This window comes from Myxine glutinosa, chromosome 12 (assembly GCF_964187855.1).
Source record: "Myxine glutinosa chromosome 12, kmMyxGlut1.1, whole genome shotgun sequence".
Classification (NCBI taxonomy): domain Eukaryota; kingdom Metazoa; phylum Chordata; class Myxini; order Myxiniformes; family Myxinidae; genus Myxine; species Myxine glutinosa.
In genome coordinates this window covers 11,289,639-11,312,804 of record NC_136272.1, presented here as the reverse complement: position 1 = coordinate 11,312,804, position 23,166 = coordinate 11,289,639, and the positions used below count along the sequence as shown (strand labels likewise).

Below are 23,166 nucleotides of genomic sequence, written 5' to 3'. Positions count from 1 at the left end.
ATGTAGTTCTGGCTGCTGTTCTTATAGAATCTAATACCAGGTACATTTTGAGGATGTTCCCTCTTGGGCTGCCAAAATTTTGACATATTCGATGTTGTGTGTTACTTTTTACGGCATAGACCGTAGAGCAATGCCGTCTGGAACAGCGTTTGCCTGTCCGTCCAGTGTGTGTCCCTTCCGCCAGCATTTTGCGGGTTTATTCCCTTTAAAATTTGTTTTCTCTGCAACCGTTGGTCTGATTGACACAATTTTCACCATCCCCATGTATAATTTTTTTTATTGATAATTATGACATCACAGGTTAAGTGGTATGGGCGCCATCTTGGAAAACCCGAAAAAATAACTTGCACCTCTATATCTCCGAAACCGTTCCACGGAAGAAATTCAGCGTTGGCTTATTGTAAAGTACTCCCCATGGGGAATAACATATGTTAATGATGTGCCTTCATTGGTGTATTTACAAGACGTATTATGACATAAATTACGAACATAGGTGCCTTCATTATGATGTCATAAATCGACAAGTAGAAACCGTGATCCGATCAGTATGAATTTGTTGTTTGATATTGAGATAAATTGGTCAGAAAAAGAAAATTGATGATGTCACCGTCACGTGATTTGGCAGCCTTTTTTTTGGCGTAGCCCGTAGGACAATGCCGTCGGGAACAGTGTTTATCTGTCCGTCCGGTGTATGTATGTATGTATGTATGTATGTATGGCCCTCACAAATGTCCACCAATCGGAGCTGGGGTTCTGGTCACATGACATAGTCAGGGCTCTTAGGGATATTTTGGGGTCGTTTGGTTCAAATTCTTCCAAAAGCACCAAATTTGGCCCAGATGTTGCCCATGCCATACTCTTTCGATTTTTGACGGGCGCCCCCCCCCCGGGGGCCCCATATTGGCGAAATACTAAATGGCCGCCACCCGGATTGGAGGAAAATCAGTTAAATAACCAAAACGGTTGGAATCATGTACGATACCACTTTTCAGGGGTTTTTGAGGTCGAGGAATCCAATTATGATGTTATTTTGATGATTCGAGGTCAAGGTCAACCCTCAAGGTCATCTTAAAGGTCATTTTTGAGTCAAACATGTCGGTTTTTGAGTTTTTTGTCAAGATTTACGCGAGGTTCACCATTTTATGTTTCTGGGTTGGGTAATCGAACTCTGACCTTATTTATGACAATTAGAGGAAATATTTACATGTCTATTTCCTAATTTTCAGGCATATGCAGTTCATCAGTCGAATTACAAAGGTACGGATTTTGATGTTTTATGAACTGTATGCCATATCCTTGTGTTTAATTTTTGTGCGATCATGATCCGGGTTCATGTATACATGATTGTATACACGTCATAAATATGACGTCATAGGTCATGTGACCTGGCGGCCATATTGGATTTTATGAAAACCTTAACAATGGATCCCTGCCTTCATTTTTCGATCGATTCATTTGGAACATTTGACCACTTATAGTACGCCATGTGATTGGATGCATATCCTAATTGTGACGTCATAGGTCAGGTGACATGGCGGGATGGACCGGTATGGTCCCCGGATCATACCGCCCTTGGCGCCCGTCAAAAATCGAGAGAGTATGGCATGGGCAACATCTGCGCCAAATTTGATGCTTTTGGAAGAATTTGAACCAAAATATCCCTAAGGACCCTGACTAACAGGGGAACAGCAGATCCTCCACTCAGCAGATCCAAGCCCGGCTATGCCGTTGTTAGACTTTCGGTCTTGTTTTTGAGGGCGCATCAATCCATTTTACATGTGAACAGTTTCTTAATTTTTTCAATTCTGATCACTTTACAATTTGGATTCTGGATCTTTTTCAGCTACGGCTGTTCTATATGGATAAATTGAATCGATCATTGCAATATGCTTCCAATGAGTGTGGTACTTTTTCAACGTTTTTATTTTTAATTTTTTAAAATCAATGTGATTACTCTTCAACAACAATAACAACAACAGGCATTTTAAGGCCATTTCCCTGCAAGAGCGGGGGTTAGCCTTGCGGTTCCCATGACAATCTTCTCCATTTTGCCCTATTTTCTGCATCTCCCCTTGTTAACCCCCTTGCCCGCATTTCTTCTTCGACCATCTTTAGCCAAGTCTTTCTCGGTCTTCCCTGTCCTCGACTTCTTTCTACATTCACCCCAATCACTCTTCTCAACCAGTCACTTTCATCCTTCCTCAACACATGACCAAACCATCTCAACCTGTTCCTCTTCACAGCATCCATCACAGGCTCTATTCCCATCATCTTACGCAATTCATCATTTGTCTTCCTCTCTCTCAACGACACTCCACACATCCACCGAACCATTCGCAGTTCCACCCTTTCCAGCCTTCGTTGCTGCTCTATGTTCATTACCCATGTCTCGCTCCCATAAATCATAACACTTCTCACACATGCAGCATACACCTTTCCCTTCAGCTTCAATGACACTCCCCTCCTTGTCAGCACGCCACTCAGTTCCCGAAACTTCTTCCATGCACATCTCAATCGAGCAACCGTTGCCGAGTCTGATCCACCTTCTCCATTCAGCATGTCTCCTAGGTAACAAAATGTTTTCACATCTTCCAGCTTCATGCTGTCTCCAAGATCCAACTCAACATTTCCTCCATCTGCAGCTCCCTCTGTGCACACCTTACACTTGAATGTAGCTGCCACACTGGTTAATGACCCCCTCAAACCACTACATTTTTGATGAACCCACTCATCGCACATTGTACATTGAATGGAATTAACTCCGACACCCTTCCTGCACACAGCACACGGCCACTTCCTCGTTCTTTCCACCTCACCACATGCTTTACCACTTGCCATCACCTTCGTTTTTCCGATATTCACCTTCAGACCTTTTGTCTCCATACATTGATTGATTACTCTTCAGTGAACATAAAATCACAATTCAATGACATGTGTACCATTTTGGACAAAAAAGCACTGCAGGCATTTTCTGGATAAATGTGACAAAGTTCAGCTCTTGAAGTAACAATTGCATTATGAATATTATTAGATCATCTCACCTTGATTCTTGAAGAGATGAACTTATAAAATGGGTTGTGATGTCTTAATGTCTGTCCGTCCATCTGTCTGTCCATTAACTTTTTGCTACAACTCCCTTATCATCTGGCTGATTGTTCTGAAACTTGACGCATGGATACAACACTGTGGCTTGCACAATCGCTCAGGCTTTGATATTTAGATTTCGGATCATGGGGGCTCCCAGGGGAGGGGAGAGGGGGGTTACCCCCCTCAAACTTTGGATTCTTACTTGTCCCTTATTTACCAACCAATTTCTATGAAACCCGATGCAGCCCTTCTACTAGATGCCCTGCAAGATTGCTCTGTCTTTGATTTTTGGAATTCGGATCATGGGGGCCCCCAGGGGTGGTTACCCGCTGAACTTTCGGATCCATACTCGTCCCTTATTTACCAACCTTTTGTCTATTTACCAACCTATTTACCAACATGCTGTTTCTGCTTTCTCAACGATGGATGGAGGTCCTCAATGCCAAACAGGAAATTAGAGCAGTCTCCCTTGACATATCACGTGCCTTCGATACGGTCTGGCACCCCGCTCTGCTCACCAAACTCTCCTCTTTTGGTATCCATGGAAATCTCCACGCATGGCTGGCGGACTTCCTCTCTAGTCGTAGTCAACGTGTGGCCCTGAATGGGTTTCTCTCATCTCCTCTTCCTGTTCAGGCTGGAGTTCCCCAAGGCAGTGTTCTGGGCCCTGTGCTTTTTCTGGTCTTCATCAATGATCTCTCTGACTCTCTTGAAAATCCTCTCTATCTCTTTGCTGACGACTCTACTCTCTGTCGCTCCATTCTTCATCCCTCAGATCGGCAGTCTGCAGCCTCCTCACTCTCTGCAGACCTTGACAAAATCACAGACTGGGCAAACAAGTGGAACATGTCTTTCAATCCTGACAAATCTCACACTCTTACGATGTCTCTCCGAAAAGACCGACTGGACAACCCTCCCATCCACTTTCTGAATAATCCTCTCCAAGAAGTTCTGTCACTCATATCAAGCTTTTGGGTCTCACTATCTGCCATGATGTTTCCTGGAAAAACCACATTTCAAATCTGGCCTCCAAAGCCAGTCGCCGACTGGGCATCCTCCGTCGTGCGAAGTCCTTCCTTGGCACACCTGAGCTCCTCACCACATACAAGGCTTTCATCCCCAGCTCAATGGAATACTGCTCTCCCCTCTGGGCTGGTGCTCCTGCCTCACACCTAGCTCGCCTTCACGCTGTTGAAACCAAAGCATTCAGAATCATTGGAATCTCCCGCGATGAAGCTAACTCCAAGGGCCTCTCACTCACTCACCGCAGGCAGGTTGGTGGTCTTTCCGTCTTCTACCGACTCCTCTCTGGCCTTGCCCCCCCAGCTCTCTGTGGGCTCTGTCCCGCAAATATTCCTACAGGTCGCACAAGATCTGCCTGCAACCCTCTTTTGGTTAAACTGCCAAAATCAAGACTCTCTGCTCACCTTCACTCCTTCATTCCTCTTTTCTCCCGCCTCTGGAACAAACTCCCTCACTCTCTTCAATCCCACTCCACCCTCCAAGTCTTTAAAACAGCTGTTCACCACCATCTCTTATCTTCCCCCATCCAAAACCTTGATCCTTTCTACCCCCGCTAATTTCACCCCAATTCCACTTTTTGAAATACCAACTTCTGTCCTGGAAGTCCTTGGTGTCCTTGTGCTTTATACTTCTCCCTCCCCCCCCCCCCCCTTCCCATGCCTCCTCCCCCCGGGCCCTCTCCCTTCCACACATCTCCCTGCTCTCGGATGTTGTGTTTGTGTGCTTCCCCTTTTCTCCTTATCTTGTCTTCCGCTCCCTCTTTTTGTGTATTTTGTTTGTCTGGTCGATTTGTTTGTGAAGTAAATGTTAGCTCTTTCACGAGCCTCGATTCAGTATACAAAAAAAACCAAAAAAAAACCGATTGCTCTGAAACCCGAAAAAGCCCTCATACTCAATGTTCCGCAAGATTGCTCAGTCTTTAGATTTTTTTGGTTTCGGATAGGGGGGCTCACAGGGGATCAATGGGGCTCCCAAAGGAGCCTCCCAAATCGGCAGTGGTCTGAACTGCAACCTCAAGAGATGACTGTCAGCCCATTCGGGGCTATTTTTATTATTAGATGGCTGTAGTATAATTTGGGAAGTCTGTTCCAGCGAAATCGTTACATGGGGTTTGGTATTTGCAACTCCAAAATGGATTAACACTTCTATTTCTTTGGGTTACACAGTATCTGAATATAAACGTTTCGGGATCATAGTTTAGTGTTTTGGGTCAGACATGATGGTGTGGTATAGTGATAGTGCATTTGCCTTTGAGTTGTCTGCTTTGGGTTTGATTCTGAACTATATTATTAAACAGCAGCTCAACCACACTGTATTTTGCAGTTGGGGCTTTCCATCACAAACTGCACCATCCCTTAAATGGCCATTATACCGGGTGTCAATCTCCTCACATTAGCTGATAGACATAAAGTATCCCACTGTTTTTCAGGAAGTGTAAGTGAGCGAGTTATCATCAAAAGTCTTCTCCTAACCATCTCAAGTTGAATGTCAGACCTCTGGCCAGCTGGTTCATGAAAGAGTTGCATCAATCTACCTCCTGCCCTATAACCACCAATAAAATGAGATAAATTTGAGTAGTAGTAGTAGTAGTAGTTTCATGTTATTGCTGTTACGCCACACATGTAGCACAAAGTGGGGGGAAAACATTTGGTTCACTTTGTCTGTGTCTGACAGTCTATGATCAAGGACCTTAATTGAATTTGATATTTTGAACATGTGAACAAGAATGGGCTTGTTTGCACTTCCAAGAATCTGCATTTTATTTTCTGCATTTTTTCCAAAAACCAATTGTAATCCGTCTCGACCAATCATATTTGCCGCTCATGCTCTCAAGATATGAGAATATTGAGATTCAAACAAATTGGTGGCGCCGAGCAATGCAACGCCTGAGCATTGTCCAAAAGGTCTATCGAGTGCATCGATTTTTCCTCAGAAGCCATTCCAAAATCGTCAGTTTTGCCAAAATGGGTTGGTACAAGGTTTGTGATTGCACAAATGCATGGATAAACTTCGATAGTAAGGGAAATGTACCTCTAATTCTCACTCTGCCATGATCCTTGACTATGTATAAAATAAATAAATAAAACTAAGTTCACGAACAAAGTTGTTATAGATAGTGCTCGGAAACAAAGCAAGGGTCGAAATGACCCTTCCCATATCATTTTTCTCAAGAATAATGGGTTAAGGTGTTCTGTGAATTCTATAGTTTTCCTCTCCTTTTTTATTTATTTATTTTTTATGCCTCTGCCGCCAAAGTTGCTGGAGGCATTATCTTTTCAGGTTGTCCATCCGTCTGTGCGCCCCTTGATAGGTTTTTGTTACTGCGATAACTTAAGAACAGCAGAAGAGATCCAAGTCAAACTTAGTGCAGGTATGTATAATGAGGTAAAGATTAACTGATTAGATTTTGGGGTCAAAGGTCAGAGGTCATGTTTGGTAACAATCCTGATACTGCGATAATTTGTGAATCGGTGATGGGACTTTGACCAAAGTTGGTACAAGTGTAAAGTATGTATTATGCTGCAAAAATGAACTGATTTAATTTTGGGGTCATGAGGTCAAAGGTTGGAGTCTAATGTTTTTGTTACCCCGTTAACTTAAGAACGGCTGAATGGAACGAAGTCAAACTTGGTACAAGTATGCTTAATGATGGAAAAATGTGGGTGGCGGAATATTGGTCCACGTCGTGATGTCAAATTATGTCTAGTTTGTTTCATGCTTTTGTTTATAAATAGTCTTTATTTATTTTTTGTGTAGAATGTCGAGGCTTGAGGAGGAGCAAATAACATAGAATTGGTCAGGACCTAACAGAACAAAATGGACAGTAGAAAGAGAGGGAGGAAACCAACAGCAAGGATTAAGGGCTAATGATGGCTCGGGGAAGACACAATGGAGCCAAAAATCTCAGGAAAGGAAAAAAAAAAACTGTAAACCTTGGATAAAGGTGGGCTTGGGGAGTGTTAACAGGTGTAGCAAAGATCATGGTTAACAGGTGTTGCAAAGATCATGGTTAACAGGCGTAGCGAAGATCATCCAAGACTTGAAGGGAAGCATGAAATTAAAGAGAATGAAGGAAAGAATGAAATTAAAGAGAGAATGTTGGCTATAAATGTCATTATATTTTGGAAACTTGTAATATACTGTTGGACCCCGCTATTTGCGTGGGATACGTTCCTTGAAAATGCCGCAAACGACGAAACCACGAATGGCGGGGCATTGTTTCAATGAGGAAAAGAGGAGACAGCTAATTGCACTAATAGATACGGTGGAGTGTTTTCATTCTGTACAGTAACTCGTGGGGATGACGTGTTCTGCAGCTGGTGGAATATCCCGTGAAGCAATGTTCACAGTGTGAATGGTGGGATATCCCACGAAGCTATTATTGTGAATGGCGGGATATCTCGTGAAGCTCGCTTGGCTGTGAAAATGCGAAGCACAGCACCGCGAATATCGAAGCAGGTCATGCTCGCTGCTCGTAGAAGATGTGTCTTTGCATATGTTCGGTTGCTTTGTGCGTGGCCGGTGAAAGATGGGTTTTATCACTGTCATGCTCACGGCTTGTTTAAAAAAAAAAAAAAAAAATTTGCGCCCGTGAAAAACCGCGAATACATTGGGACATAGAGCAGCGAATAGAGAAGCAGGTCGCAATTTATGAACCGCGAATAGCAGAACTGCGAATGGTGGGGTCCAACTGTATTTCCTTCGTATGTTTTGTCTTGTACAAGCTATTGTATTTTGAGAAATATCATTTTGCCTGTTTTGTAGGTTTGCAACCAAACTCAAAGCATCGGGATATTCGAGAGAGTAAGTCATTTTTCCTGTTTCATTTTGTCTTTCAAGCTCTAACAGCATTTGCCAATTTGATGTGTATTTTTAATATATTTGCCAACTACAGGATGTATTTTTCAATGTTGTCTACTGCACACCTTTTTTAGGAAAGGCAGCTAGCAATTTTAAGTGAAGTTGATTGTTGAAAATGTACAAGTTGAACAATGCTCGTTATTTTCATTTCAGAAACTGTGTTCATTATATTGAAAGTTACTTGGTGTTTTAAATTTTCACATGTATGTACATCTTCAGGACACCCATGAGCATTACATATTGCAACTTGATGCCATTGTAGAATAAACTACTAAAATGGGCAGACTCGACCAGAAACGCAAGACGAACGGGAGATGGAAAATGACAATTTTTAAATGCTAGATATCGATTGAGGTTTTTTTCTTTTAACGTACGCATTTCGTTTATTTTTTTTACATTAATTTTCGTTTGCGGATTCTTCCCGGCTGTTCTGTGATTTTTTCCGGAGTACCGGCTTTGATGTTCATCGGCATGCCAAATTTCAGCTTTCGACGACACCAGGAAGATACCAAACATTAACATCAGTCTGCAGCGAGTCAGAGTTCAACATCGGGACTGAAAATTCGTTTTTCGGCTTCTCCTGGATGAAATCGGCTGCAAATTTCAGAAGTAAATACTTTGTATGTTGAGGTAATAGGTTCCAAATTTCAGCAACGTCTGTTTCCACATTCTTGAGTTTCATTAGGAAAACCTTCGAATTCACGTTGGTGTCTGTCAGTCCGTCGGTCCATCTGCCAATGGGGGGTTTTATGACCCCTGCCACCCAAAATAGGTATTTGCTCTCTTCTCTGAAACTACACACAATGATTATGAAACTTGGCCACAAGCTTCATATCTGATGCCAAACAAAAGTGTATTGACCGCATCAAAATCTACACAATAAGGCAGTCTATGGGGGCTTCATCACCTGTGGTGTACCCATGTTTGTTCACGGTAGTAAACATATCAGTGTCTGAGGGAGTCTGGGGGATTTGAGTGACTGTTGCTCCTGATCCAGGTGAGCTTCAGGATCCGTGGTCCTATTTTTGCTTGGCTGATAGCATAGAAAAATAAAATCCACAATTTTGTGGGGCGATCCACAAAATGTTGGGCATAGAAAAATTTCAACTCCGGTAATAATTCTTAGGAAAAAATTGCCAGGGGCATAGAAAAAGCCTCTTTATGTGGCAAATGTGCCATGTGGAAAATTATAGAAAAGAAGGGTCATTCAAAAAAAATCTCGTGTGCGTGTTGGACTACCCTTGTGTTCTTAGGAGGAACCAAGTAATGCTCTAGAAAAGTTCATATAAAGGGGCTCCAATCTGATTCATACAGCTGCGTGAAGAAGTAAATGTATTTTATTTGCCAAATTTGCCAAATTTATCAAACCTCGACTCTGATTCTGCAACTGGACCAGATGGCATCAGCCCTCGGGTCCTAAAATCCTGCTCTGCCGCTCTATCTCACCCTCTCTCTGTTCTTTTCACCCTCTCTTTTGCTCAAGGTCATCTGCCAGCATCTTGGAAATCAGCAAACATTACCGCCTTACACAAAAAAGGTGCAACAACAGATCCTTGCAATTACAGACCAATCAGCCTGCTCCCAATTATCAGCAAAGTCATGGAATCCATCATTGCTTCAGATATCAAATCCTTCCTCTTCTCCAATGGCTTGATCTCTGATCATCAATTTGGATTCAGACCAGGTCATTCTACTCTGGACATGTTGCTTCTGCTGTCTCAACAATGGATGGAGGTACTCAATGCCAAACAGGAAATCAGAGCTGTCTCACTTGACATATCACGTGCCTTCGATACGGTCTGGCACCCAGCTCTGCTCACCAAACTCACCTCCTATGGTATTCAGGGAAATCTCCACTCGTGCCTTGCGGATTTCCTCTCTGGTCGTAGGCAAAGTGTGGCCCTGAATGGATTTCTCTCATCTTCCCTTCCTGTTCTGGTTGGAGTTCCCCAAGGTAGTGTTCTGGGCCCTGTGCTATTTCTGGTCTTCATCAATGACCCTGGTGTTGGGCTAGCGGTTAGGGTGCCGGCTTAGGATCCTGGGATCGAATCCCGGTCGATCGCTGAATTAACGCCAGGGGGGTTGATTCAGCCTGTCATCCTTCCGAGGTCGGCTAATTGAGTACCAGTTCACTGGTAATTCCCTGTTTGTCGTTAAAGGCGGCAAAAAGGGTTGGCGTCAGGAAGGGCATCCGGCCGTAAAACATTGCTTCAAAAAGGGGACCGAAAAACAACAACAACCACGGTTCCCGAAAAAGGCCAACCCCCGCTTTGCGGGGAAAAATGGCCTCTAAAGGTGGTTTATATATATTATATATCAATGACCTCTCCGACTCTCTGGAAAATCCTCTCTATCTCTTTGCTGATGACTCCACTATCTGCCGCTCCATTCCTCATCGCTCAGATCGGCAGTCTGCAGCCTCCTCACTCTCTGGAGACCTGGACAAAATCACAGACTGGTCAAACAAGTGGAACATGTCCTTCAATCCTGACAAATCTCACACTCTTACAATGTCTCTCCAAAAGGACCGACTGGACAACCCTCCCATCTACTTTCTCAACAATCCTCTCCAAGAAGTTCTGTCGCTCAAGCTTTTGGGTCTCACTATCTGCCATGATCTTTCTTGGGAAAACCACATTTCCAAGCTGGCCTCCAAAGCCAGTCGCCGACTGGGCATCCTCCGTCGTGCGAAGTCCTTCCTTGGCACACCTGAGCTCCTCACCACATACAAGGCTTTCATCCGCAGCTCAATGGAATACTGTTCCCCCCTCTGGGCTGGTGCTCCTGCCTCACACCTTGCTCGGCTTCACGCTGTTGAGGCAAAAGCTTTCAGAATCATTGGAATCTCCTGCGATGTAGTCAACTCCGAGGGCCTTTCACTCACTCACCGCAGGCAGGTTGGTGGTCTTTCTGTCTTCTACCGACTCCTCTCCGGCCTTGCTCCCCCAGCTCTCTCTGTGCTCTGTCCCCCCAATATTCCTTCAGGTCGCACAAGATCTGCCTGCAACCCTCTTATGGTTAAACTGCCAAAGTCTAGGCTCTCTGCTCACCTTCACTCTTTCATTCCCCTTTTCCTCCGCCTCTGGAACAAACTCCCCCACTCCCTTCAATCCCACTCCTCCCTGCAGGTCTTTAAAACAGCTGTTCACCACCATCTCTTATCTTCCCCCATCGAAAACCTTGATCTTTTCTACCCCCGGTAATTCACCCCAGAGTCCTTGCAGTGTTCATATGTTTTATTCCTCTCCCACCTCCCCCCAAGTCCTCCCGATGTCCCTGCTCTCAAATGTTGTGTTTGTGTCCCTCCCCCTCTCTCCCCATCTTGTCTGCCGCTCCCCTTGTTTTTTGTGTTTTGTGTGTCGGTTTGTCTTTTTGTGTGATTATGTTAGCTCTTTCACGAGCCTCGATCTTGTATACAAAAAAAAATAAAAAGAAAAAAAATAAATATAAATGTAATCGGATTACGAGCTGTGTGGGATGCAAATGCTTTGTTTTTGAGAAATGGTGTGTGTGTGTGTGTGTGTGTGTGTGTGTGTGTGTGTGTGTGTGTGTGTGTGTGTGTGTGTGTGTGTGTGTGTGTGTGTGTGTGTGTGTGTGTCAGTGTGTGTGTGTGTCAGTCAGTGTGTCAGTGTCTCCCCCATAACTCCAAAACCATGAAACCGAGCGGCCACACACTTTGCATGCATACTTCTCGACCTCCAGGGGAGTGCATAAATGAAAACTGGGTGCCTGGGTGTGTTAAAACGCCCTTTTTGAATAACAGGGTGCTCGTAACAAACAAAAAACCTTAACAAAATGGCTGTTCGCCATCATGGTAAGCCCATTGTCACATTGCTGGGTTCTTAAGCCACCATTTTGTTTCGGCCTTTTGAAACGTGCTCTGGCTTGGGAACACTATCTACTCTTGCAGACTAATTCAAGCATATAATCGAAATCTGGATTCAGATTTGAGGATCTGATTCCATACACTTAAGTATCAAAATCTGGGGTGAAATCTGACATAATTTAACAAATTTGCAGTTCTTATAACTAAGTATATACCTTTTACTCAGCTTTCAGCTCAGCTTCTTCCTCCACATTGCCAAAGTATTAAACTTCACTTTTCTATTGTTCCAAAAATTATATTGAGTGAAGAAAATGTAAAAGAATGTGCCCAAAGTGTGACTTTATTGAGTACAATGAAAATAATTGGCAGCAGGATTGACGGCAAGGCTTCCGCATTCACGCCTGCATAGCGTATGCTCCGTGGGGACATCTCTGAATAAGGAAGCCTAAATATTGTCACGCAACTCCGATTAACATCAGAGTTGCGGATAGCCTAAACGGTCTATTGGAGGCAACTACCCAAACACGGATTCGGCTATGGCCGCGCGGGAGGAAGAAGGGAAATGGAGGCTGCGGCGAAAGCACTTAACTGCAGCACGCCGGCGTAGCTCCGGTCCTGTGAGAGAAAATTAACTCAAGCGGCACAGGTTTGAATGGGAAAGGAAAATAATACAAGGGTTTATTGAATATAGGCAGGGACAGGAAAAGCACGTGCCGGTAATAAAATAAGGTACTAAATTGGGATCCCACGCACAACAGATTTCAAACACGGACAGGGGATGTGAATTAATAAAAAGAACACGTTATGTTAAATGTATACGCGGAGCTCGGCTTATCTGTCTTTGTCGTCTTCTTTGGAGCCTGCTGCTGTCCAAAAAATTATTCTGCTGCTGTCCAAAACCAGCCCGCTCCGCCCGACTGCACACCACGAGGTCTTGCTCCGAGCTCCGATCCTCTCGCCGCCCACGGGGTCCGTGCACCAAGCTCCAAAGCACCCAACGCAGGCCAGCGGCTTCACACGAGGTCGATCCCCACACGAAGCACGAAAAGACAGGAACGGAGAGAACGCAGGTGTGACTGCACGTCTCGTCCTTCCAACTCGCGTCTCACCTGCTCACTGCCAACTGCGCACTGCAAAACCAACTCTCAACCACGAATCCACTCTCTACTGAACTGCCAGGGGCCAGGAGTGAGCTCGTCTCAACTCAACACCAACTCGTGACTCATGGGCTGCGCGACTCTCAACTCTCAAAAACTGCTTGTGCACACGAACTCGGAATCGGATCTGAACTCCTGCTCAACTCCCCCAATGGCGTTCGGCAACTAACTGCCCCTAAATGGCGTCCGGCCCCCGTTAATATCCCTGGCCGGTCACGTCAGCTTTGGCGCACTGTTCTGCCAATCAGAGCCTCCCCCAACTCGCCGGCTCGTCCAGGGGCACGCCCACAGCGCCACTCTCACTCCCGTCCCCTACTCCTTGGTCACAGCACGTGCTATGCGAGGCGGGTAGGCCTATCGGAGGTGCAAATGGTGGCGGCCATTATCGGCTGTGTCCTAGCCCAATTTCTTCCTAAGTCATGTCTGGGGGGAAAGGGCGTCATTTAGTGTTGTACTAAAGGTCCTAACTAATGTTTAAGTGGTGTGCAGTGCCAAAATGGACAAATGTTTGGTTACCAGGTGAGACATACAAGGGCTCTACTCATTATTCCCTCCACTAACTAACACACGAATCTCCTGGTAGATTCACAATCGTACATCTTAACCCGACAAACGCCTACACATAACTTATTACAGGAAGTGTTCCTTATCGCGACATCTCGAAGCATGTTACCTACTCAGATCTACTCTGCTCTACATATATCACTACCCAAATTCGTAACACAGCCCCCCCCCCCCCCCCCCTCCTTGGAACCGCAGCTCCTGCAAGGTTCACTGCAGGCGCTACCATTCCAGCCTTAACACTTACTGTCACACACTTAATTAACCTATGAAATAAATCAGGAAGGGCTGTGGGAAGTGAGTCGGACTACCTACCTACACTTCCTTACCAACTAAACCCCTTAACCATCATGCAATCATGTATTTACAATGGTCTTCATTGCTCCTGCGAAGGGAGGAAACAAACAATACGCAACACTAACTTGACCACAAACTTAGCTACTTACTCAAAAATTCAAAAACTCTATAAAACGTTTTTACATACCCCGGTCTACAGACCGCATCCCCCCGGTGGATGCCACAAGACACAACCTTACCTGCGGTGCCATCCCAATGCACCCCCTAAATTTCTATGGGCCCTGTCCAGATGTTGCAGGTGAGTGACATGGCTCGGTGGATTTCACCCACATTCATGCAACACAAGAGTGTGCAAAAACCAACAAAGCACTTATTTCACCCCCCTGCAGGACCATGGCATTGATGTCATTCGTGTGTGTGCATTCCTCAACTCGGCAGCGGGGAGGTACCACACAAAAAGATGGTGGGGGCGCTTCAGGCTGTGGTGCCCGCAGAAGTCGACCGACTTACAAGTTCATTTCCCCCCCCCCCCCCCCCAAACCCCCCTCCCTTTACCTCTTGGCCCATGGCAGCCCAACAGCCCCTTTCCGTCGTTACCTTGCCGGTGAGGGTCTCCACACACACCAGGCTCCTCCGTGGCCTCCTGCTTCAGCGCAGCAACACGGGTCACCGGGGGACTTCCTCACCCTGCGGCGCCCAACCAGACCCTCCACCGACGAGCTCCAATTTCCAGTTACCACCGGCTGCCAGGGGTAATTGCCGCAGAGGGGGGGCCGCAGGCATCGCTCCTCAGAGCTTGATCCGTACCTGCGGACACACACACCTTCCCCACCCACAAGACCCCAAAACACACTTCCTCCCCCGCTGCCATTCAATTCTCCACACAACTCAGCACAATTCATAGATGGTGTACAAAAGATGTTTCACAAGTTTGCCATGGCCTGCCCTCATGTGAAATCCCCCAGTTCACAGTTCAAATCATTACACATTTCCATTTCCAAAACACATTTCAAAACTCAATAATCATCACTCGCTCATATTTCTCCAACCTCACGACCACATGAAAACACATCACCTCTACACATAAACACACGTCACCCACAAGACACTGTGTGGCCCCCATTCCATCCCCCTCACCGGCCATGTCATCACTCTCACCCGCCTCCCAACTCCAAATTACATGTCCCCAAAATTTCCACAAGCAAGTCCTGAAGCCTGGGACAGTAACCATCAAGGCCTTACCTCTACCTTGATGCACAGGTAACTTCCGGTTGGTCAAGTCCAAAGTGCAATCCACCCACACGATCCCAAAATTTCTCATTGAGCCTATCAAATCTCTCCAAATTTCTCTTTTGTCCCCACTATACTGGGAGGTATGTGGATCTGCATCCAACGGTGATCATCATTACACAACTATCAGTGGCCACGACAGCTCTGCACCTATACCGTGCAAGGGTCATCGGGACAAGGTGAGCAGTCAAAACGCCAACATGGCCCTTGAGTGTCCATAAGGGTGCAACCCACCATCCATCCTTCGGCCCCCTGCGAGGAACACAGCTGCACCAGCCCCAGCTGGCCAATGTGGTGAGCACTTGCTGCCACAACACACACTACCGCACACACAACCTCGGCCCTGGGGGAGACGGTCGCAGTGCGTGGCATTCCCCTCCCGTCACCAACGCCGCCCTCTCGTCCCCCAGTCCACAGAACCGCAGCCCCTGTGCTCACCCACACTTCACCACGCCAAGGTCCAGTCAACAGCCTTGCTCCACCAGGAGACCCACCCAGAAGACAAGGTCCACAAACTTTGGACACGCACAGCACCACGTTGACCCTCAGGCTACACAACAACATCCCCATGATCCCGCATCCCAAATATCAGCACAGTTGCCCCCGCAACCAGTTGAAAACTGTCTTGCTACCCTATCAATTTTATCACAGCCTCCAACACTTTGGTCTACACACATGGATCAATAATGGTGTCACTGTGCAGTGACCACCATGACATTTCAAAATCAACCCTTAAATTTGCATCTAACCCACAGATTGCCCATGCCAAACATTTTTCACATTTCACTAATCTCAACCAAAGAACGATGCTTTGCCATACACATGCCAGCTGAGCCTGGCCCATATGCTCGGCTCGTAACACATCTCCCGATTCACATCCCCATGGCTCTCTTCCCAAACCGAGAGTCCATAAATCATAACGGAACATCTGTGGAATGTCACTCACACCATCTCGTTCCACAGATGCCCCAATGGTTGTCCGGCAGGCTATCTCCGTCCCTGTCCATGCGGATTGACCCGCGTCCATCGACCAACCAGCATGTCAGGTCACCACATGCTGGTTGTCCCAAAGTCTCAGGGAGAGGGTGTCAGGTCGCATGCCCTGGTGGTCACCACATCGGGCCCAAGTTGGCCGTCCGCAGTGCCACCACCAAAGCGCGACCCACAACACCTCCCCCTAGTGGTCCTCAATAAATGCCATCCCAGGCTTGAGAAACCACCTCGGACCCCCTGGAGGTCTTAACCCCCACCAGGGTCCGGTGACCCTGCCGGCCCGAGCCACACGCCCGGATGGTCCCCCGACGGACAAGGGACACAACACTCCGCCAGACCCCCCTTGGGGCCCAGGTCACACCATGCCACCCATGGCTGGACCCCACGTCCAAATCTCGCCAGCTCAGCCCCCAGCTGGTTGGCATCCCAAAATTTTCATAATGGGCAACTTTTGCCCGAGGCCATCACCCATGACCTCTCCATGTCCAAATCCCGCAGCCCGGGGACCAACTCCCTCCATGGCTGTTCCAAATCCAACTCCCATTTAAATGTAATTTTCTTTTTTCTTTTAAAATTTCTCACCACCTGTGCCAAACCACAGCTGCAGGTAACAACTCCCTCGGGTTGTTTTGCCCCTCCTTGCAGCTGGTCCACATTCCCTACGGGGACCAAATCGTCGGAGGCTCTATCTCCCGACTCCCCAAGATCCAAATCCAGCCCGGAGCCAACACACTCCCCCAACTGGTTGTCCAATTTCGGAGCCTCCGTTGCCCAATCGGTATGCACGGTGAGGGTCCCACGGTCACCACAACCACCTCCTCGCACCGACTCACCTCTTCCCCCAAACTCCTTTGGGCCTGGTCAAACCCTACCTCCATGGGACTGTCCCAGGTCCCCAGCCGCTGGATCAAATCATCCTCATCATCATCATCATCATCACAAATCATTTCTGGCCCCGCCAGGCTTTGAAAAAATAAATACATGGTCCGGCTCTATTACACGGACCCCCAATAATTCTACCCCCTCTTGCTTTGCACCATCGCCCTGGTGCTGCACCAACTCCAATTCACCCCCCTGTTGAGGTGTTGTGACATCCACCCGGTCCCCACAAACAACCAGGCCACCAGGTGGGAAACATTCCCCATTACAATTCTCACATTCCAAATTTCCTTCCCCATTCACCTGTAGGCACTCCCCGCTCACCTGTGGACACTCAACGTTTATTCTTCAGGCATTCCCCATCTACCTGTTCACATTCCCCATCCACCTGTGGACATTCCCCATCCACCTCTGCACCTGCAGTCTCTCCATCTACCTGTGGGCACTCCACGCTCACCTGTACACATGCCACAATTGCCATTCCCGGTGCAATTCCCAATTTTGCCATTCCCGGCTCCTGAGCCCCACTGGCGCCATTCGTTCGTCCTTCCCTCAATTCACTCGTTTGTTTCTTCAAACGACCACTCATTCCGTCAAGTTTGTCATTTATTTCCCGAATTTCCCTAAAGATTCGATCCCACATCCCACATCTGCCTCTGGTCGAGTATCGGGGCCACTCCTCCGGCGGGGGAAGTTCCAACGCTATCCTCCATTTTCCCCATTTCCAGTTCACTCCCGATCCTTCCCACATCTTCCATTCTCCTTTCCATACCGCTCACCTCCTCCTCCGTAAAGGAGGTCGCTTTCCCGCACGGCTTTTCCAACAGGAATTGAATTAATTTAATGACGCATCTTTCGCGTCGTGCAAGCCCAATCGACTATATAAATTTCCGCCTCCGACTACAAAAAAATTTCTTTCCAAATTCTCCACACTCCTTGACACCATTTTTTTCTTCTTCTAGGGTTCCATCCCACTCCTCGACAACAGTTGTCTGTTGTCAAAAAGTTCGTATCCCACTCCTGACTACCAGTTGTCACGCAACTCCGATTAACATCAGAGTTGCGGATAGCCTAAACGGTCTATTGGAGGCAACTACCCAAACATGGATTCGGCTATGGCCGCGCGGGAGGAAGAAGGGAAACGGAGGCTGCGGCGGAAGCACTTAACTGCAGCACGCCGGCGTAGTGCCGGTCATGTGAGAGGAAATTAACTCAAGCGGCACAGGTTTGGATGGGAAAGGAAAATAATACAAGGGTTTATTGAATAAAGGCAGGGACAGGAAAAGCACGCGCCGGTAATAAAATAAGGTACTAAATTGGGATCCCACGCACAACAGATTTCAAACACGAACAGGGGATGTGAATTAATAAAAAGAACACGTTATGTTAAATGTATACGCCGAGCTCGGCTTATCTGTCTTTGTCGTCTTCTTCTGCTGCTGTCCAACACCAGCCCGCTCGGCCCGACCGCACACCACGAGGTCTTGCTCCGAGCTCCGATCCTCTCGCCGCCCACGAGGTCCGTGCACCAAGCTCCAAAGCACCCAACGCAGGCCAGCGGCTTCACACGAGGTCGATCCCCACATGAAGCACGGAAAGACAGGAATGGAGAGAACGCAGGTGTGACTGCACGTCTTGTCCTTCCAACTCGCTTCTCAACTGCTCACTGCAAACTGCGCACTGCAAAACCAACTCTCGACCACGAATGCACTCTCTACTGAACTGCCAGGGGCCAGGAGTAAGCTCGTCTCAACTCAACACCAACTCGTGACTCATGGGCTGCGCGACTCTCAACTAGGGCTGTCAACCGAGCCGAGACCGGGACGAAATCCCGGCGGTTTCGGCTTTCGAGACGGTCTCGGGACGGTCCCGAGATAAATTGACTGACGCAATTTCTCGGTAAAAAAATCCCGGTTAAAATTCCAACTTCTTGCAGATATTTTCCATAATAGAGGCATTTATTGAGCCTTGCTTTCATTACTCTGCTTCTGCACAAGCATCATTTTTCGCAAGTGCAGCTGAACTGACAAACGATGATAGATAAAGTAAACTCACTGTTCCAGGATTTTCCCCTTGTCAACAAACAATGCACTGCAAACGAATCCGAATTCCGAATCCGGATCTTCACCAACATCTAATCATGTCGTCCTTGTCACACACGCTGCATCTCCACAAAATTTCGTCCGAATCCGTCCACAACTTTTTGAGATATTGTGTTCACAAACAAACGGACAAACAGACAGGAGTGAAAACATAACCTCCATCCCACCTTTGGTGGCGGAAGTAACGAAATCAGGATTAAAGGTCACAATGAAAATCCCCCGCATCGCGGCTTTATTTAAACCGTTGAATCCTTCCGCTGTATCACTCCGCCTCGCCCCGCTACGCTGCGGTCACGTGTCCGTCCTTGGAGACGAGTTACAGGATGTGGTTGCTATGGTCTTTAGCACATTAATATCGAGGGATTCGCTCGAGGCCCCGTGATTGGAGGGACGATGTTTATTTAGATTAAAAACACGTTTATAACGGATTATTCTACACACAATGTATTAATACAAGTACAATACATTATGTAGTTTTATGAAATGAGTTTTTGATGAACGTTTATGTTTAATTGCAACGCTAAATCTATACATTGTAAGAATCCCTCGGGCTTTGGTGTGACGGTTTGAATGTGAAAGTATTTTGGTTATCTTATCTCCACTTTAGGCCTGATAAGTTGATTACGTTTACTTTAGTCACAGAGTCAAAATAAGGGGGGGGGGGGGGGGTGATCACTACACCGCCTGCTTTATAATTTACTAGCAGAAGTACCCGGCATTGCCGGGCGGGGGAGGGGAGGGGAGGGGAACGGGGGGGGGGGGGAGCGAGCCCCTTGGCGATCACAACTCACAAAATGATAATGAAACTCCAACCTGGACTCGAATATGCCTGGGCAGAAACATTTTCTCCCTCTCTGACATTCCGAGCAAGAAATTACACGACAATACAAACTGTAATGAGATAACCCGGTCCCGTCGGTGGCTGATCATGTGCATGTAGGCGGTGTATTTTATTTCATCCCGGTAAATGGAAGCTAAGTCGGAATTTAAGTACTCAACATCAGAAATGAATTTTTTTCATTGTTTATATATTGTAATGAAATTCCATTATTTTTGAAGCCTTATTATTTATTTATTTCTTTTTTATTTTTATTGTTTATTTTTTTTTATTTTTTACTTTGCCGGGAACCGAGCTGAGCCGAGATCCCGTTATGAAAATTGAAAATTTATCGAGACGGTTCCGAGACGGGATTTTGAATCTAGCTAACAGCACTACTCTCAACTCTCAAAAACTGCTTGTGCACACGAACTCGGAATCAGATCTGAACTCCTGCTCAACTCCCCCAATGGCGTTCGGCAACGAACTGCCCAAAATGGCGTCCGCCCCCCCTTAATATCCCCGGCCGGTCACGTCAGCTTTGGCGCACTGTTCTGCCAATCAGAGCCTCCCCCGACTCACCGGCTTGTCCAGGGGCACGCCCACTGCGCCACTCTCTTTCTCGTCCCCTACTCCTTGGTCACAGCACGTGCTATGCGAGGCGGGTAGGCCTCTCGGAGGTGCAAATGGTGGCGGCCATTATCGGCGGTGTCCTAGCCCGATTTCTTCCTAAGTCATGTCAGGGGGGGAAAGGGCGTCATTTAGTGTTGTACTGAAGGTCCGAACTAATGTTTAAGTGGTGTGCAGTGCCAAAATGGACAAAGGTTTGGTTACCAGGTGAAACATACAAGGGCTCTACTCATTATTCCCTACACTAACTAACACACGAATCTCCTGGTAGATTCACAATCGTACATCTTAACCCGACAAACGCCTACACATGATTTATTACAGGAAGTGTTCCTTATCGCGACATCTCGAAGCATGTTACCTACTCAGATCTACTTCTGCTCTACATATATCACTACCCAAATTCGTAACAATATATCAAATTAAACGAATGTGGCCCTCCTCCTCATGTGCCTATGGACTGTTTAATGTACGTCATTCCTTTTAAAAGTAGAAAGTATACCCGAACAAAGGTCTGTTTCAAATTCAAGGTAAACCTTTGGTCCTTAGGGGTTGTCCTATTGATGTACTTTATGCGTGTTTATGCTTCACGGCAATGGAATTTCAAACAGTGCTGCTGTGTGCCTTGGTCCACTCACAAGCGCTCATACGGGAGATTGTGTGTTCGTGTGTTCATGTGTGATTTTGTATGCGTTAATGTCTGCTCAATATGCAGAACATATCATTATCTTTGGTAAACCCCCCACCCCGTCCTCCCCTCACCTTTGTCCTTTTTTTTTTTTTTTCTTTTTCTTCTCCCACCCCACTCCTCCCAACCACCCCCCCCCCCCTTCCTCTTCTCTTGCTCCCCATCCTCCCTCTCCTGCCCCCCTCTCAATATTCCCGGCACGAAGCAACTGCTTTTCCCGGCAACACCGGGTACTTTTTCTGTTACTACATAAAATGCAGTTGTCTGCAAAGTAGAAAAAGTGCTTTACTTGTAGGTTTTTTTTTTTTTTTTGTTTTTTTTTGTTCTCCACCGGTTTGTACCAAGTCTAGGCTTGTGTAAGAGCTACCTCATGAAACACATAAAAACAAACACATAAAACATATAATAAGGGGAGCGGGAGAGGGAAGCACAACAACAGTGGAAAACAGGAACAATGGGAGATCTATGCAAGAGAGAGGGCTGGGGCAGTGTACAAGGTGTGTGTAAAACAAATGGACATGAAAGAGATTGTTGATGTATATGAGGACCAAAATTGGGCTCGCGATGCTGTGTTGTGGTACCCAGGCCTCCATTGGTAAAGGAGATGAAAGAATACTGCTGAGAGCTACGAGAAGATTGCGTGCAACGATAGGTCAGACAGATGGCCACGATGTCACCGAGATGGCTTTAAACCTTGACATTGCAAGTGGGAATGGTGCTTATGTTTTGTTTTGCAGCGATGCAGGCAATCATGGATATACACATGAAGCAGACACTCTTTATACTACACCAGTACCTTCATTCGTTTTATCAAGTGAGTACTGTTACGTCTGTGACCGTGTACACTGTACACGATTGTGTGCGGAATTTTTTTTTAGAAATGTTTACAAAAATCTGCAAACTTGCACACATATTCCATTGCTAATCTATATTACAAAAGGAGCCATGTCTGTCTGTCTGTCTTTGTTTTTGTTGTTTGTTTGTTGCGTTATAACTTGAGAACAGATTAACGTATTTCAATAAATCTAAGTACAGTGTTGGGTTGACTAGGGTTGGTTGGGGTTGACTCAGCCTGTCATCCTTCCGAGGTCGGCAAATTTGAGTACCAGCTTGCTGGGATGAATGATCACGGTGTGTACCCCGATTTAGAATAGGTACACCGTATCCCTGCGCATCGTAAGAGCGTGACCAAGGGTTGGCGTCAGGAGGGCATCCGGCCATAAAAACATTGCCTCAAACAGGGAACCATGATTGTCATGGGGTCCGCAAGGCTAACCCCCGCTTTAGCGGGGAAAATGGCCTTAAAACGATCATTCATTCATCCATTCAAGTACAGTGGATTCAGGAAACTCCCGGGAAGGTTTGTGACGAAAAAAAAAAATGTTGTTAACCGCTCCTTTCCTATTCCGTCTCGGGCGCTGCATGACGTCATCGGTGCCCGGCGATGACGCACGCTGAAAGGGAGTACTCAGTTTTCACTCTGGTTGTTTTCTTGTTTGTTTGGGGGATATCCCAGCCACTATTTGAGCTAGGAAGCTGATATTTGGACATGAAAGTGACCAAGTGATTTGGCTATAAAGGATATTTTTGATTTGTTGATCAATTAATCGATTAATTATTTAATTTTTTCAATCATTTATTTAATTAATTTTCAAAAAGTTACAGCGTCAGATGAAACACTGGTGGCTTGGGTGTGCTAAAAGCCATTGATTAAGAAATTATTTAATTCTATTATTACTTATTGATTTTAATTACGCAATTAATTAATCAATCAATTTTTGTACAAGTCTCACTCCCAATACCATCTCTATGTGCTTGCACGGCGGCATTGGTAGATTTTAACGATTACATGTGTTTACGGTCAACGAACAGAGACTGCATGTTTAGCAAAATACATGGCTAGGCACAAGCTTGGTTAGTATCTGTATTGTTCTTCCCTTAATCGCTCGTTTCAA

At 46.3% G+C, this 23,166-nt stretch overlaps 1 protein-coding gene across 3 annotated transcripts in view; it reads left to right on the top strand.

The window, feature by feature from the left end:
• LOC137438221 (matrin-3) overlaps positions 1-23,166 on the top strand; it is a 112,864-nt gene that overhangs the window by 35,843 nt on the left and 53,855 nt on the right. For all 3 annotated transcript variants that reach the window (XM_078766473.1, XM_078766472.1, XM_068133294.2), the window contains 2 exons: positions 7,876-7,914; positions 21,949-22,025. In XM_078766473.1, coding sequence (XP_078622599.1) covers positions 7,876-7,914; positions 21,949-22,025 — 116 coding nt within the window. The remainder of the gene's footprint in view (positions 1-7,875; positions 7,915-21,948; positions 22,026-23,166) is intronic.